Genomic DNA, 15653 nt, shown 5'->3' on the forward strand with positions numbered 1-15653 from the left:
ATTTACTGTATACAAAATGAATATTTCCTTATAAAATATGAACATAAAAATTGCATGTTTATGTTCAGTTTTTGTGACATGTTCATATTTTTTTTTTTTACTAAATGTACATTTTTTGTAAAATGTTCAATTTTTTTTTACTAAATGTTCAAAAGTATAAATGTGGTACACCGTACACCTATTCCTAATGGTGCACATAATACTAATGTCTCAAATTCGAAATAACCAAATCCAACCCAAACCAACTAATGGGCCAATTTGACACTTTACCATCAACACTAGGCCTTAAGCCCGTAATTCTACTAAAAAAATATTTCCTCATTAGATGAAATTGTGGGTCTTTACATTTTTATTTTTATTTTTTTGTTGGTAAAGAAAAGTGCCCTAGTGGACTTGACACTTTGAAAATAAGAGAAACGGTAAAGGAATTCATATCTAACTTCTTGGTTGTGAAATGCAAATTTTCTCTCTAAACCAAGCTTTACATGGTCTACGGCCCATGCGTGAGCACAGTTGCTGAAGCCAGAAGCAACATCCGCAATGCAATTTACATGACCTTGTTTTGAGCCACAATTTTGTAAGGCTAAGCATCATTTTTCTGGCATTAGTTGATCACTTAATCCTCTTCATTCCTCCTTCATTATTTCAGTATCAGAATATTTTTAGAACCAACAAGAATAGAGCAACGCAATTACACAACACTGAAACTAAAATTCTTTTTTTTTTTTTTTTTTTTTTTGAAGACAAACATTACTTAAACGTGCGGCAACTGTTCATCCAAAAAAAATTAAAAAAAAAAATTGAATATACTATTGTTTCAGATTCACTTTGAACACTCAGGAAAGAGCAAAAAAAAATGCCTCTTTTTCCTGCTCCACAATTTGATGAATTTCGAGATAAACTATCGGCTCAATTAAGACCATGGCATCGTTCTCTTCAATTCTGGGCTCGTACTGCTGAAATCTATACTGGTTATAAGGTTTAATTTCTGGGGTTCTTCTATATTTTTGTTGGGTTGTTTCGATTTTTGTGGGTATGGGTTTTTTTTCCAATTTTTAATTGGTTTTAATTTAAGATTATTTGCATAATTATGGTTATGGGTTGTAGTCTAAAATGGGTTTAATTCCAATTTTGTTGTTTTTTTTATTGAATTTTGGTGTGAATTTTTAGGTGTTTCAAGTTCAAGTGAGTTTTGTGAAAGATGCAAAGAAGCAAGAGGAAATGTGGGAAAGGCAACATGAGATTGCTGCTGATAAGATTTACAATATGTGCTATGATCTTGGTGGGTTCTTTCTTAAGGTATTTAAAGTTTCTCATTTTTTTAATGCAGTTTTTTTCTTGATTTTTGGTGGGTTTAATTGAATGTCGATCATAAACATTGAAATTTGCATTAATACTTAGAAAAAGTTTTTGATTATTTATGTTGAATATTTGTTGCCTTTTTGTTTTCTAATAAAGTGGTGTGCCCTTCATTAATCTATATTTTTCAATGGCCATTTGTTCCTTTGGAGTAAAATTATAATCTTGCATGCAAATTATTGTAATTTAAAGCGGTTAGTTGGATGGCTTTTAAGAATGGTTTGTATTTATTGGATTGTGCTCCACCATTTCTATAGTTGAGCTATGAGCTGATAATTGTGTTCAATATTGTAAAGTCTTCTATGGGTTGAAACTTTATGTTGAAAATTTGCTATCTTTTACATTATCAGTTATTTCTCTATTGAAAGGGCATCTTGGCATTCTTATTAATCTATAATTCCAACATTGGTAACTAAAGTAAAATCTTAATCTTGCATCTAAATTTGTATAATTTAAAATGGTTTACTTTAAAGAATGGATTCTGTACTGGATTGTGTCCCATTATTGCTATAGTTGATAAGTTTTGTTCAATATCATATCGAGGTTATTATGATGTGTGGGGAATATATTGGCCTGTGAATTTGATAAATGACTAAAGTTTATATTCTGAATGCTTTTGGTGATGAGGGTTTGATTAGATTGCTCAAATTGTTGGGAAACCGGATTTGGCCCCTGCTGCATGGGTGCGACGGCTGGTGACTCTTTGTGATCAAGCTCCCCCCACACCTTATGAGACTGTTCAGCATGTGTTAGAGAAAGAGTTAGGAAAAAGCATTGGAGAAATGTTTGATGTATTTGATGAAAATCCTCTTGGTTCTGCTTCCATTGCACAGGTATGTCTTCTACATTGCAGATTCTGAAGTCTTTCCTTTGACTTATCTCGTTGTTATGTTGATACTTTTAAGTCGGACATGTTCTTGACAAGATGTATTTTGTTATTCTATGTTTCTCTGATAGATTTGCTATAAGGTCCTTCTGTGTTTGCATATTACAAAGAATTTTAAAGGTTCAGTTTCCCCCCCATTAAGATTTAGACTTGTCTACAAGGTCATTAATCTGAAAACCCTATGGAACTAAGGGATATTTTATCACACTCAGGATCATTTGTAATGTTTTATCCAGAAATTAAGAATGAATGTCATTCTGCGTGAATGCCACTTCAGTCTACTCTTCAATCTGAGTATAGTATTTATTGTCTCCTAGAGTCCTAGTGATCTTACCTTTATTAATGTGAGTACTAGTATGTGAAAAAAATTCAGGCAATACTGCTTGCAAATATCTAAGGATCGTGTTGGGAATAAGTGTGTTTTTTTGCTTACTGTGGACTACTTTGGCTGTTATGATTGTTGAGAGCACTGTATCAATAGACATAACTTGTCAACACAGTATATAGGTCTGGTTTCTGCACCATGACTTGCTCTCAAATAGATATATCTATGATTCAGCTAAGCTGTTTTTATTGATATATTCTTTTACTTGAACATGCATGCTGGATCTTATGCATTTCTTGTATTCTCTTTTAATTTAGGTCCACCGTGCAAAGTTGAAGGGTAACACCAGCGATGTGGTTGTTAAGGTAGATTACTTGGATACTTTCTAGGAGCTTTAATAGTGTGACTAGCATCTGATGCTTGAAAATCTTCTAGGTCCAACATCCTGGAGTTCAAGAGTTGATGATGACTGATATTCGTAATCTGCAAGCTTTTGCTTTATACATGCAGAAGACAGATATTAAATTTGATCTCTATTCTGTGACAAAGGAAATGGAGAAACAGGTGAAATTTTATTTTTGTTATTTTCTCTCCTATCTTCATTGTCATCCTTTAAACCTAAAGCTGGGAATAAGTAAACTGTAATGAAGGGAGTTAATCATTAATTGGAATTAGTGCTTTTGTGGTAACTCATGCCCCTGCTAGACTGCTACAACATGACTCGTGATTAGATTTATTTTGCAAAAACATGTGTTTACATGGCTATGAAATTTATGGCTGTTTTAATACCATCAAATTGGTCTTTTATCAAAAAAAAAAAAAAAAAAACTTAGTTTATTTTGTGCACAAGTCTCTATCTCATGTTTTCCATGTGTAATATGCGATATCGTAAAATGATTCATAAGTATAAATTGCATGTTTGAGGGTTGAACTTAATTGGGTCAGAATGAACGGATCTCCTGCATTACTGTTTGAGAAAGTATGCTTCATGGTTTATCCATATCTGAAAGTTTTATCAGTTTATGCTGCGCACAGTCAAGTAACCTGTATGTCAGACTGTTGTCAGTGGACAAATTATCCCTCTTTAGCTCCATATTTGCAACATGGTGAGTAAATGCAAGATTTTAGGAGCCCATATGATGAGAGAGAGAGAGAGAAGCCCATGGAATGTGGGGAGACAGAGGCTCCTTATCCATATAAAGTATGTAGCAATTAAGGTGAAACTTCCTAAAAAAACAAGGGTTGCTAATTGCTATTATTATGGAACATAGGAAGTACTTGAAATTTATTTTTTAACTTGACAGAAATGTGTTCAGTTGGTTAAAAATTTGGTTTCTGTGTGCATGTCTTTCCATGCAGTTAGGTAAAGAGAAATAAGTTGAGAGATGCTACAGGACTAGTTTAACAATTTTATTCATATGTATGTATCTTTAGCTGTTTTTTTAGGATATGCTAAATCCTTTCCAAAGTTCTCCTCTGGATTCAATTTCTGATGATTTTAGGATATGATAAATCCTTTCCTAAGTTCTCTTCTAGATTCAATTTCCCATGATTATTGTCAAATACTCCGGGGTTTTATAGGTAATTTATTGTGATAATTTATATACTTCCCAATTGACTTCATTATCAATCATGTTTAGTGGTTTCTGGGTTGATCATGTGCTACCTTCAAGAACTTTCCTGTTTGCTCCTGATCCTGACTGGAAAGTTTAATTTATATATTTTTTTTCCTCCATAAGATTGCAAATGAATTTGACTTTACAAGAGAGGCTGCTGCGATGGATAAGATCAGGCAATTCCTGTATGAGAATAACAAGAAGAGTCCTGTTCTGGTACCACGAGTCATGAAGGACTTGGTCAGTAGGTAAGCTTCTCATTGTGATTTTGATGGGCGGGTAAAATCTCATCCACTATTGAACCATTCACAGCCATATATATGCTCTCTTTCACAGCTGTAGATTGTACAACCTTATTTGTCTATATCCTATCAGTCCTGGAAAAAGAAAAACGTATGCAAAGAACTACAGTTTGTTTTTCCTATTCTTGAGTGCCTCTTATTAGGCTCTAGCATGTGTCAGGGTTAGGGGTAGAACATATGTGTGAAGTGCCTCGATTTGGATTGACAGAGCAACTGTATCCATACCCCTTCAAAAGGCATTGGCTGACCTACAACTCCCTCCGTCCCTTATTTTGCCCCATGGAGAAATGTTACTTTATTTTTTGGTTGGATAAAATGACGAGAGAGAAAAGTAGTGGAGTTAATGGAGTGGTTGTGGGAGTAAACATATGGTCCCATATGTTCAAAAATAGAACGGGGCAAAATTAAAGGAACGGCCTAAAAAGGAAATTGACCATATGGGGCAAAAAATAAGGGACGAAGGGAATACTTCACAAGAAAATGGCATTCTTTTTTTTTTTCTTTTTTTTTTTTTTTTGACAAGGGAGGCATTCTTACTGATTTATAATAACAAACAAGTGCAAAATGCTTAAATGCTGCACATTTTAATATGATGCCTATAATAAGTATGTGGATGAATTCTACTTTTAAATGAAATATGATGTCTACGTTAATGGTTAATTGTGTGGTTGATGAATATAAATTATATGCAGTAGAGCTAAAGCATTTCTATTAAGATTTTTTTTATAAGTTTTTTTTTTTATTATTATTTTTTTTAATCAGGAGGGTATTGGTGATGGACTACATTGATGGGATCCCAATTTTGAGACTTGGAGATGAAATGGCCAAAAGAGGCCTCAACCCTAATGGTAGGGTTGCAGTTGCAGCAAAGCAGTAAGCCCACTTTTCACTTAGAAGTATGCAATCTCATTTTACCTCGTTTCCTAGTGACTTTGTGACTGCTAATGGATTGTGTATTTGTGTTTATACATCCATATAGCTTTACATTCATTTACTCTCTATTCTTTCATGCTCTTTGAAAACGCAACAAAATTTTTACTTCTAGCTTTGTTAGCACGATAATACTTAGCATGGTTTAATCTATATTGGGTGTGCAAACATCTTTACATGCAGGAATATCCTCAAAAGCTTGGCTGTGGCATATGGGCAGATGATAGTAAAGAGTGGATTTTTCCATGCAGATCCTCATCCTGGAAATATTCTGATATGTAAAGGTTCTGAGGTGAGTGAGGTTAATTGCCTATAAAGTTACAAGCATTGAACTCTTTATGTTGACTACTTTTGAATTGCGTATGTTAATCGAACTTGGCTACTATTTAGGTTGCATTGCTAGACTATGGGCAAGTAAAAGACCTCCCAGAGAATCTGAGGCTTGGATATGCAAATCTAGTGCTTGCTATGGCTGATAATGATCCTATAAGAGCAATCGAAAGCTATAGGTGGTTACAAACTGACAATTCTTTTGGAATTGATTTCTCTGAGCTTCGTGGGTTTAGTTTTTCTCAAAAATAGGAAGTACAAATCTATCTCATTGAAATTAATCTAAAAACCATATATACGGACATTAGGTTAGAAAAACTTCCATATCAATCTGATGCTCTGATTCTCATCCTTGACTTATTTCTTGACTGTTTATAGGGAGCTTGGTATAAACACTTTGAGTAAATGCGAAAATGAACAAGAGGAGATGTTGAAGTTAGCACAGACAATGTTTGACACAAAGCTACCTCCTGGAGTAACAATGCTGCAACCTTTCTCTGAGGGATCCTCTATTAAAAAGATTTCTGTTGAGGTGCTAAATTTTGATGCTTAAATTGTTTGTCCAAAATGTTTTTCAATCCTTCTTTTTTTCTTATCATAAACGTTGCATCTCTCTTTTCTTTCTTATTTTTTACACAAATTAAATCCCCTAAAAGTTCTGCTCTCTTGTTTGATTGTATCTGAAGGCTTTTCCTGAAGAACTGTTTTCTGTTCTTCGAACTGTTCATCTATTAAGAGGGCTAAGTGTTGGCATGGGCATGAACTTTTCGTGTGCTGAAGAATGGCGACCCATAGCAGAAGAAGCTTTATATCGTGCTGGTAGACTTCAAGGTAACCCTTGAGTCTATTACTGTACCAGAATATCAGCTATTTTATGCCTTTAGATTTGATATCTACTTGTATGATTAATCATGACTATGATTTCCGGTGGTTGTACAGCCAAGGATATGAAGGAAAAAACACAAAGACACGGCTGGTTCAGAAGAACATTCCGTAGGCGATAGCTATTAACGATTGTCAGGCTAGAGACAGATGCAAATTTGGAGAACATACAAATAGCTACTGTCTCATCCTCCTTTGTTCACTCATTTCTTCTTGTTAATGCCTTTCTGTTGTTGTGTTATCATTCTTTATTGAGTTATTACAGAAAAAAGGAAGAGAAGAACTGATAAGCGGCTCATTTTGATATCTCTTGTATTATTCTAGCCACTCTGATGCCTATTGGCATAATTTAAGATGTTTTCTGTAAACCTTAGCAGGTGATACTGCTGATACATGTTCCAATACAATCTGAAAGTGAATACATGTTCAACATTTTTAACAACAATGGGCATCTTTATTGGGCTATAAAATTTTGGGTTAACATATATTGAATTTTTCATACAATCAGGTTGAGCATAATTCAGGACGATCCATTGATGCTAGATAAAAATCATAAAATCATTAAAATAGAAGAGAAACCGAAGTATAAATTTTATTCCGTACAATGTGAATATGTTCTTTCAAGAGATACAATAATTGAGAAAAATGGAAAGGTTCGTAGATTCTTTGTATTGTGCTCACTCTGTCCCTTTATGTTTGCCTCATTTATCTTTTTAGTATATCCTTTTAAGTTTGTTCCATATTACTTTTAGTTATAGAAATAAGAACTGCACTCTTTCTCTCACAACCACTTCACTAACACCACCATTTTTCTTTCTCATCAAGTCTTTTTCAACCAAAAATTAAATAGGTAATTCTCCCCAATGGAGCAAACAAAGGAGGACGACAAAGGTAGTATCCAATTAGGTCGAGAGTAAGGCATCTATAGCCTGATATACTACTACTCCGTGGTTTACTTCTTTCAACTCATACTTTGTATTATTTAATGTATCTACTATCATTTTAAATTTTTTATTAGGTGGAGTTGATGAGAAAGAAAATTACTGTGATCAAATTCATCATATTTTACAATTCATTACACCTATTACGTATTTTATAATTTAAACACTAGTTTTCCAACCCCCCTCCGTTTTCTCGATGTTTAATGTTCTTCTCTCCAATGATCTAAGTTACACTATTAACCACATTTTCAATATTATTACACAAGGGTTTTGTGAGTGAATTTGTGACTTCAAAAGAGCAAACAAATTCCATATCTTAAACTCCTTAACACAACCCACCATTTCACACAAAACCCAAAAAAATTCTCATCATCTTCACCATTGTTAGTTTTTGGTTGAAGGAAGAGAGAGAAAATGGAAGCAATAAGTGGATTAAGCAGTCCTTGCAATTGCATTTCATCGCTACCAAACTCATCCCTTCCTTCCCACCACCAAAACCTCCTCTTCCGCCGCAACAACCACCAAAAGTTAGCTGCATTTCACTCACAATCCCATCTTTTTTCCACAAAATGCCCTCTTTCAACTTTCTCTCCTCTCCGAAAGAATTCCTTCAAACCCCGCATCTTTCTTCCTCACTTAGTTGCTTCAATGGTCTGTTTTTCTTCATTGAATTTCACTTTTTAACTTTTTTTGGATAAATTATTTTGAATTTCATCCTTTTTTGGTGTTATTGCAGAATCAAGTTGAGGAGACCTACATTATGATTAAACCAGATGGGGTTCAGCGTGGCCTTGTATGTTTTTAATTTTGATTGATTTTTTTAATGGGTTTGTTTTAATTAAAGGAAAAAAATTATGGCTTTTATTGGATTGAAGATTTGCTGAAATGGGTAATTGATGAAATTCAATTTTGTTTAGGTTGGAGAAATAATCTCAAGATTTGAGAAGAAGGGTTTTAAGTTGATTGGGTTGAAGATGTATCAATGCCCCCAAGAATTAGCTGAGGTATAATTATATAATTTTGTCAATTCTATTTAAAGAATTTTCTTGCTTCTTTTGATAAATTGGGTATATTGTTTGCTAGATTAGGACTTTAGGTGTTCTGTGCCTGGTTAATTCGATTTTTGTTATGAATATGTCTAAACTTATGAGAATTGGCTGCTTATTGTGAGCTAGGTTTCTTCTAGTAAAATTAACACACTTTTTGTTTTAATTGACTATATATAATTAAATTATGTTGGGTTGTATGAAGCTCAAACTCAATTGTTAGAATGTGACGAAATATAGGGGTAAGTTTAATTTTACTGATTGGAAAATATATATTCAATTACTGGGAGAAAACAAGATATCATCCTAATAAGGCTTATATCCTATTGTATAAGAGTAATTGAAATCGGGGATACAAGCCTCTTGATTAGATAGACCCTTAGGGTGGCAAAGAAGTTGACTAGAGATCACTGAAAGAATGGGTTTTTATATTTTTTTTGTTGAGTTTCGGTGGGTTCTTATTTGCCTTAATATCCACAGGAGCACTACAAGGATTTAAGTTCAAAGTCGTTTTATCAGAAGCTGATCGAATACATTACTTCTGGTCCCGTTGTGTGTATGGTAAGATTTATTATCCTTTATGGTCTTCTTACATGCAATATTGGAGTTGGGATATACGTTAGTAGAAATTTGAGGCGATGTTTGATGATTCTAGGCTTGGGAGGGTGTTGGAGTTGTTGCATCATCACGTAAGCTAATAGGGGCCACAGATCCTCTTCAAGCTGAACCTGGAACTATTAGAGGAGATCTTGCTGTTCAAACTGGAAGGTTGGTCTTTTAACCTACACTGTTATAGTGACAGATTCGTGATGCTATTTTAGAACTGATCAGCTATGCTCTGCTCTTCTCTTCTTTGCTCTGCTCTACTCTGCTTTGCTCTTAACGCTACCTAATACTTGCAGGAATGTGGTTCATGGAAGTGATAGCCCTGACAATGGAAAGCGTGAAATAGGTAGGAACTTCTATGCTTCAATCTTACTCATCTTGAGGCTTTCTCTCTGAATTACTTCATTGTTGTCATGTTTGGTTAATGTGTCTAATTGTAAATGTGCCTATTATGTGACATTGTATATGGCATATTGTTTCTGATGGCATTTGTGGCCTTCTGAATGATTTATGGTTTATTACCAATGTGTTACACGGCAATACATTTCTGTCTAATGGTTAGAAACTCAAGTACTAGGAGTTCAAAATCTTGTTAATATGGTATGATTCGTACATTAGAGATCAGGAAAGGGGAAACTACTAGTAATTCTGCTTAGACAGTTGCTTGCTGAGAAAGGGTTTATCATGAATTGCCACTCTTGAAATCGCCATTCTTTATCATAGATTGATTACAGAGTTCATATATTCTATCCTCCAAAAACTTTAAGTGATGAGATCAATATGACTTATATGAGGGTGTGTTTCCTACTCTGTGTAACATTAGAAGCCTAAGAAACTCTCACTTGACGGGGAAGCTATAAAAGCAACAAAACTCTGCTGCAACTACAGATGATTTTCTGCTGCACGACAAGATTTTTCTGAAAATTGATAGTGCTATTAAGGATAGCAAATTAGCAATGTCTATCAACCTACTTTTTGGGCTGGTTGTTTGTACAATTGTACTCATACATTCATCAGCATTGATATACATGTAATGTTAATGTACTTGAATATTGAAAGAATTGAATATTTGTATCTGACTTTATACTCGCATTGCAGGTCTGTGGTTTAAAGAAGGTGAAGTATGCCAATGGACCCCTGCTCAAGCACCATGGCTGAGGGAGTAGTCATCTTTTGACCCGTTTTTGTAATTCTATTGATAGAGCGTTGCACAGTTTTGAGGCCTTGTTTGCACTGGCTAAACATTAATTTTGCCGTGTGCTTCAAATGTATTCTCTATATGATTTGTGTATTTTCATATAGACAATCACAAGTTTTGTAATCAAATACAAGTTGCTGTTGTAATAAAACGCTGATGATTCATTACTGATCATGCATTACAATTGTAACAATATGTGAAGTTTATCCCTTTTGATTGCTGAAAATCCAAAATTCAATCAGACAATACATTTGGCGATATTTATCAGATTAATCAACACGATTTAACATTACAATAACATAAATATTGTTACAATGATTGTACACCCTTACTGTAATTAATCAGCAAAGAAAACGCTGCCACCTTCCCAAACACGCACTGTCGTCGAGTATAGCTTAGAGTCTTGAGCAACCTGTCGATTCAGAATCACTCGAACAAGTGGAGAAACTCCTCGAAGAACCACCATTACAACCAGCTCCCCCTTCTTTTTTTCGAGAAGTAGCATACTTGGAAAACAGACAATGTATCGAGATTTCTCTGCCTATCTTCTGTTCCTGATTACGATTCGAAGAAACACCAATACAAGAACTATCAGTATTACAGGCAGTTAGTCGTTCTTGCTCGCCGCACAACCCTAAAACCTTGGAAGAATCCCCGGAAACAATCGAATTTGATTCAATTTCCATAGAATCTTGAACTGTCGGGCCAAGATTACGTTGAGAGCCTTGCTTGAGCTTCACAAGCGTCGATTCTACATCAAAAAGTTCAATGAAAAACCACTTAATCAATCAAATTACAAATTTTCAGCAGTTGAATTGGTCAATCAATCAAATTGAGTGTAAAGTTGAAGCATCAAATTAAAAACCCTAAATCAATTTTGTAAAGAAAAAAGGGTTGATACCATAGATGGAGAGAGAATCGTGTTTGAGAAGCTTGGAAGGAAGACGCTCTAATTCCAACAATTCCACCGGTGACGGCGACGATCTAATCCTCCCAAACATCTCTCTTCAAAATCTATCTCACTTTCTCTCTCTTCAATCTGTGTATTCTGAAAAATGAAAATGGAAGGAAAACAAGGGAAAAGGGGGGAAATGAGGGAGTTGAAGAACATAGAGCGGGAAACTTGTTCACCAAACTTGTTGAAATATTATACGACACCCAACTACAATCCCGCCTTCAATTTTTCTTGCTAAAGCTCAAAATTTTTTATTAGAGATTCTATTATGTATACCCGGGTGTAGTGGTGTACCATACATTCCCGGTCATTTGCTTATTTAATCAATAAATATTTGCTCATTTGTTGATTAAATGAGCGAATGATCCCGGTGTACGGTATACCGGAGTGTATATCAAAGAAAATTAGTGTATGCAATACACCTTAAATATGATTGATTATGTAAGTTTCTATCAAAGAAAATTAGTGTACAATATTAGTAGTTGCAAATTTTGGTAGAGATGTTTTCAACTTTGTACTCTTCAACTTGCTTTTCAAACTTTGGCAAAAGTATAATCAGAGCACGACGAGTCAACTTGTGCATGACTCCTATTATAAAAGTTTACAATAAACTATGCACAATGCAACTTCCTTTAGACCATCTAGGCATGATTTTGCGTAAGTAAAAAGTTCACTAACATGACACATAGACTAGCATGACCCTAGCCTGTGCCCAACTCGAGGATCCATAAAGGATTTAACTTTTTTTTTTTCAGAAGTACAAAAATAATTAAGGTATTTAGGCCAACAAGAATTGTGGAAAAACAATAATGCATCAATTGCGGAACAAGTTTTAAGGGACTTACAAGTGTTATCATCTCATTTCCTAATAATCTATTCTGCTAACAAAAGAGTTGATTAGACACAATATGAAAATGACTTGACAAATTGCTACAAACCTAGCACAACATGTCCAATACACTACTATGTTATGAATCTTGTATAAACATCATTTTCAAATTTTTGGCAAAATGCAAAAGGAATACAATGAGTCGACTTATGAATGACTTATGTTAAAAACAAGCTCTATAACACAACTTTGGTCTTGTTTGGTAATTGGTTGTCGGCTGCTGACTGTTTTTCTTGGCTGAGCTGACCAGCTGTTTGTATTGGCTTTTTATGTTGGTTGTTTGACTATTAGCTGTTAATAAATATGTTTAGTACAGTTCGTTGTTGGTTGTGGGTTTTATATAAAAATGACTTATAAAGACATTGAAATATTTTATTATCTTTGTAATATACATTGCAAATAATAATAATAATAATAATAATAATAATAATAATAATAATAAAAATAATAATAAAAACGAGTCCGTTTACCAAAAACGTTTTTTGCTTGTTTGACCAAATGAAAAACCAAAAACTAAAAGCCAACAAAAAAAGTCAAGCAAAAGTCATTTACCAAAAAAGGTCTTTATCTAGACACGACTAGCTTAGTTACAAAGTCTACTGGCATGACATGTGGACTTGCATGACCTAGCTTATGCCAAATTGGCAAATAAAGCGGATCTATATAAAAAAAATCTAGCTTTTTCACAAGTTTAAAAAGACAAATTATTATAAATATGTAGATCAACAAGAGATATAGGAAAAACAACTACGCACCAATTGAGAAACAGATTAAAGGGCTCGTAAGAGTTATTCTATCATTTTCTAATTAATTAATTTTTAGAGATATAAATTGTTACAAATTAGGTAACATTTTAGACAAAGATTTACCTAATTTATCCTCCCCAATTATTGTAGATAAGTGGAAAATATACTATCCAAAAACAAGATCACTTTTGAGAGCAAATGCCGTTTCATTTAGCAGATGTTTGAACATAATTTGGTTATTGGTAGTCAACAACTAACTTTTAAGCCATACTACTAATCAAAATTAGAGGCAATTACCAAATGAAAAGTTAAAAATCTTAAACGTGAACAAGTAGCCGTCATATTTGGTGGGATTCATCTATCATTTCAAGCTTGTGACAAAAAAGTTACTACAAAATTTCACCCAAGTACTACAATCCAGTTGATAGGTAGAGTAATTTACACAGGCAATACCCTAATTTGAATGGTAACTTCAACAAAGATTGCTGACCAAAAAAGGGCCGTGTATTTTGCCCTAATCATGATTAAAAGTTAAGGACATTTCTACAGATTGAGATCCAACAACACTTACCTAAGACAAGTTAACCTTTTCTCATTTCTCGCTCTCTCTCATTAGTCATCTCTCTCATCAGTCATCAATGGCATCCCTCCTAGTTTCGCTACTTGTTGCGTTTGTGTTTCTCACCTTTCCGTCGGTGACCATGGCTACTAATGATAACTACTATCCACCGCCACTCCCACTCCCACCACCGCCACCTCCTCCACAAATGATGTATCCACCACCTGAAGGTGTGCCCATGTCACCGCCACCATACCACCACCTAATTCTATCCCCACCGCCATCACATGAACTCTTTCTACTGCCACATTTTATGCCTCATCACAAGACTATCTTACCACCTTATCATTTGCCACCGAGGATAATTCTTCCACCGTGCCATCCATGTCATAAGATGCCACATAAGTTCAGGCCACACCCGCACAAACCTAAGCTGCCTCACAAGTTTAGACCACACAAGCATAGACCACCGCACAAGTTCTTCTTGCGACCACATCACCATCGCCACCACCATATGAGAGAACATCATTGGCCGCCTATCCATAGGCACCACTCACCAAGACATCATCACTGGGAGCCAATCCATAGGCACCACTCTCCCAGACACCATCATTGGGAGCCAGTCCATCATAGGCACCACTCGCCCGAACATCATTGGGAGCCAGTCCATCATAGGCACCACTCGCCCGAGCATCATCATTTGGAGCCAAATCATCATAGGCACCACTCTTCCGAACATCACCATTCTGCAGAACATCCCCAACGACAATTTCATCACCAATGGGGTCCTTGGCATCCACACCCCTTTTTCCCACCTATCTATCCCCCGCCAATATTCCATCACCACCACAGACACCATCATCATAGAAGACATCATGGCCACGGCCATCCAGCCCTACATCATCACAGGAGGCCATTCTTAAGGAACCATCATACACTACCTCATCACTTGAGAAGAAGAAACCGCAGCCATGAACAACCAACCCACCATCGGGGCATGACCTACCATCGCCATGGAATAATATATCATAGGCACCACCTACCACCTGCCCGCCATCAAACGATATACCATGGACGTCACCCTCCAGCAACTCACCGTCACACAACACCATATCACAGGCCAACAGTCCATAGACCCCACACCACAGCACCTCATCATGTTAGCCAAAATCATGGCCATCCTGCTCATCAATATCATGGAACGCATCACAATACTCCTTTATCTCATCACCACCACACACAAACACATCATCAGGTCAAGCCACCCCATAGCCACCATTCTGCTGCTCATCATGCAAAGTCAACCCTTAAGAAACATAATCCATCAGCAAGGCATCATCACAGTACAGAACACAGCAGCCATCACCACCACCAATCCTCTCATGAAATAAGTGCCGCACAGCAAGCTATGCCCCCTTCATTACAAGCTATGCCCCCTACATTACAATGACTGATTGGCAGCCGATAGAAAAAACAAATCTTTCGAGCACATCTAATAGACTTTAAACCTTTGTGAATGTAGCCTCAGTCTTGGTCTCTAGTCTAACATTGATGAACACTTGGCAGATACGAGCACAACTTAAACAACTTGAAGAAAAATGGATTGAGTAGCCACTAGATTAGTCCACTAAATGTGTCATTTTATAAAAATGCAAAAAAAATCAAAGTTTTCTAATTATTTGTAATTTTACAATATATAATGATATGAAAGTTCATTTCTGATTTAATTGGCAATTAATTTGTGTGCCTCAGTGTATTTTGTGTACCGGCTTTGAAATCCCTAGTCAGTACTCAGTAGTATATCTCAAACCAGTATGGCTTATCATCAAATCCTCACTCAATACAACAATACTCCATAACCTTCGAAAATCGCTATTTGCATTATCATCTCATTCACGAATCAGTGAAAGTGATGAGACACCAAGCAGAATCAAACATTCTATGATCCAGCAATGGCGGTACAGATACACAGACAAGGCATCATTTTCAGCCCTACGAGATTCAATGACCTAAATAATGACCTTGCCTAAGTATATTTCCCTGTTTATCAAATGGTATCATACACTCAATAAGCAATACTATT

The 15653-nt window shown here is 35.5% G+C and overlaps 3 protein-coding genes across 3 annotated transcripts; 2 read left to right on the forward strand and 1 right to left on the reverse strand.

Moving 5' to 3' along the window:
- Window positions 1-856: 856 nt before the first annotated feature.
- LOC110726802 (uncharacterized protein slr0889-like) lies at window positions 857-7075 on the forward strand. Its single transcript, XM_021906320.1, has 12 exons — window positions 857-979; window positions 1171-1299; window positions 1998-2192; window positions 2888-2935; window positions 3006-3134; window positions 4310-4434; window positions 5251-5361; window positions 5602-5710; window positions 5809-5927; window positions 6127-6280; window positions 6435-6579; window positions 6688-7075. The coding sequence occupies exons 1-12, from the start codon at window positions 857-859 to the stop codon at window positions 6750-6752; spliced, it is 1452 nt and encodes a 483-aa protein (XP_021762012.1). The 3' UTR covers window positions 6753-7075.
- A 721-nt stretch (window positions 7076-7796) lies between these two features.
- LOC110726803 (nucleoside diphosphate kinase 2, chloroplastic) lies at window positions 7797-10595 on the forward strand. The gene is made up of 7 exons (XM_021906321.1): window positions 7797-8222; window positions 8308-8364; window positions 8489-8575; window positions 9098-9178; window positions 9273-9385; window positions 9520-9569; window positions 10322-10595. Exons 1-7 carry the CDS (start codon window positions 7986-7988, stop codon window positions 10387-10389), a joined length of 693 nt encoding a protein of 230 aa, XP_021762013.1. The 5' UTR covers window positions 7797-7985; the 3' UTR covers window positions 10390-10595.
- On the reverse strand, window positions 10562-11625 carry LOC110726804. Its single transcript, XM_021906322.1, has 2 exons — window positions 11323-11625; window positions 10562-11172 (listed from the first exon to the last, which is right to left on the reverse strand). The coding sequence occupies exons 1-2, from the start codon at window positions 11420-11422 to the stop codon at window positions 10817-10819; spliced, it is 456 nt and encodes a 151-aa protein (XP_021762014.1). The 5' UTR covers window positions 11423-11625; the 3' UTR covers window positions 10562-10816.
- Between the last annotated feature and the right edge of the window lie 4028 nt (window positions 11626-15653).

This window comes from Chenopodium quinoa, unplaced genomic scaffold (genome assembly GCF_001683475.1).
Source record: "Chenopodium quinoa cultivar QQ74 unplaced genomic scaffold, ASM168347v1, whole genome shotgun sequence".
NCBI lineage: Eukaryota > Viridiplantae > Streptophyta > Magnoliopsida > Caryophyllales > Amaranthaceae > Chenopodium > Chenopodium quinoa.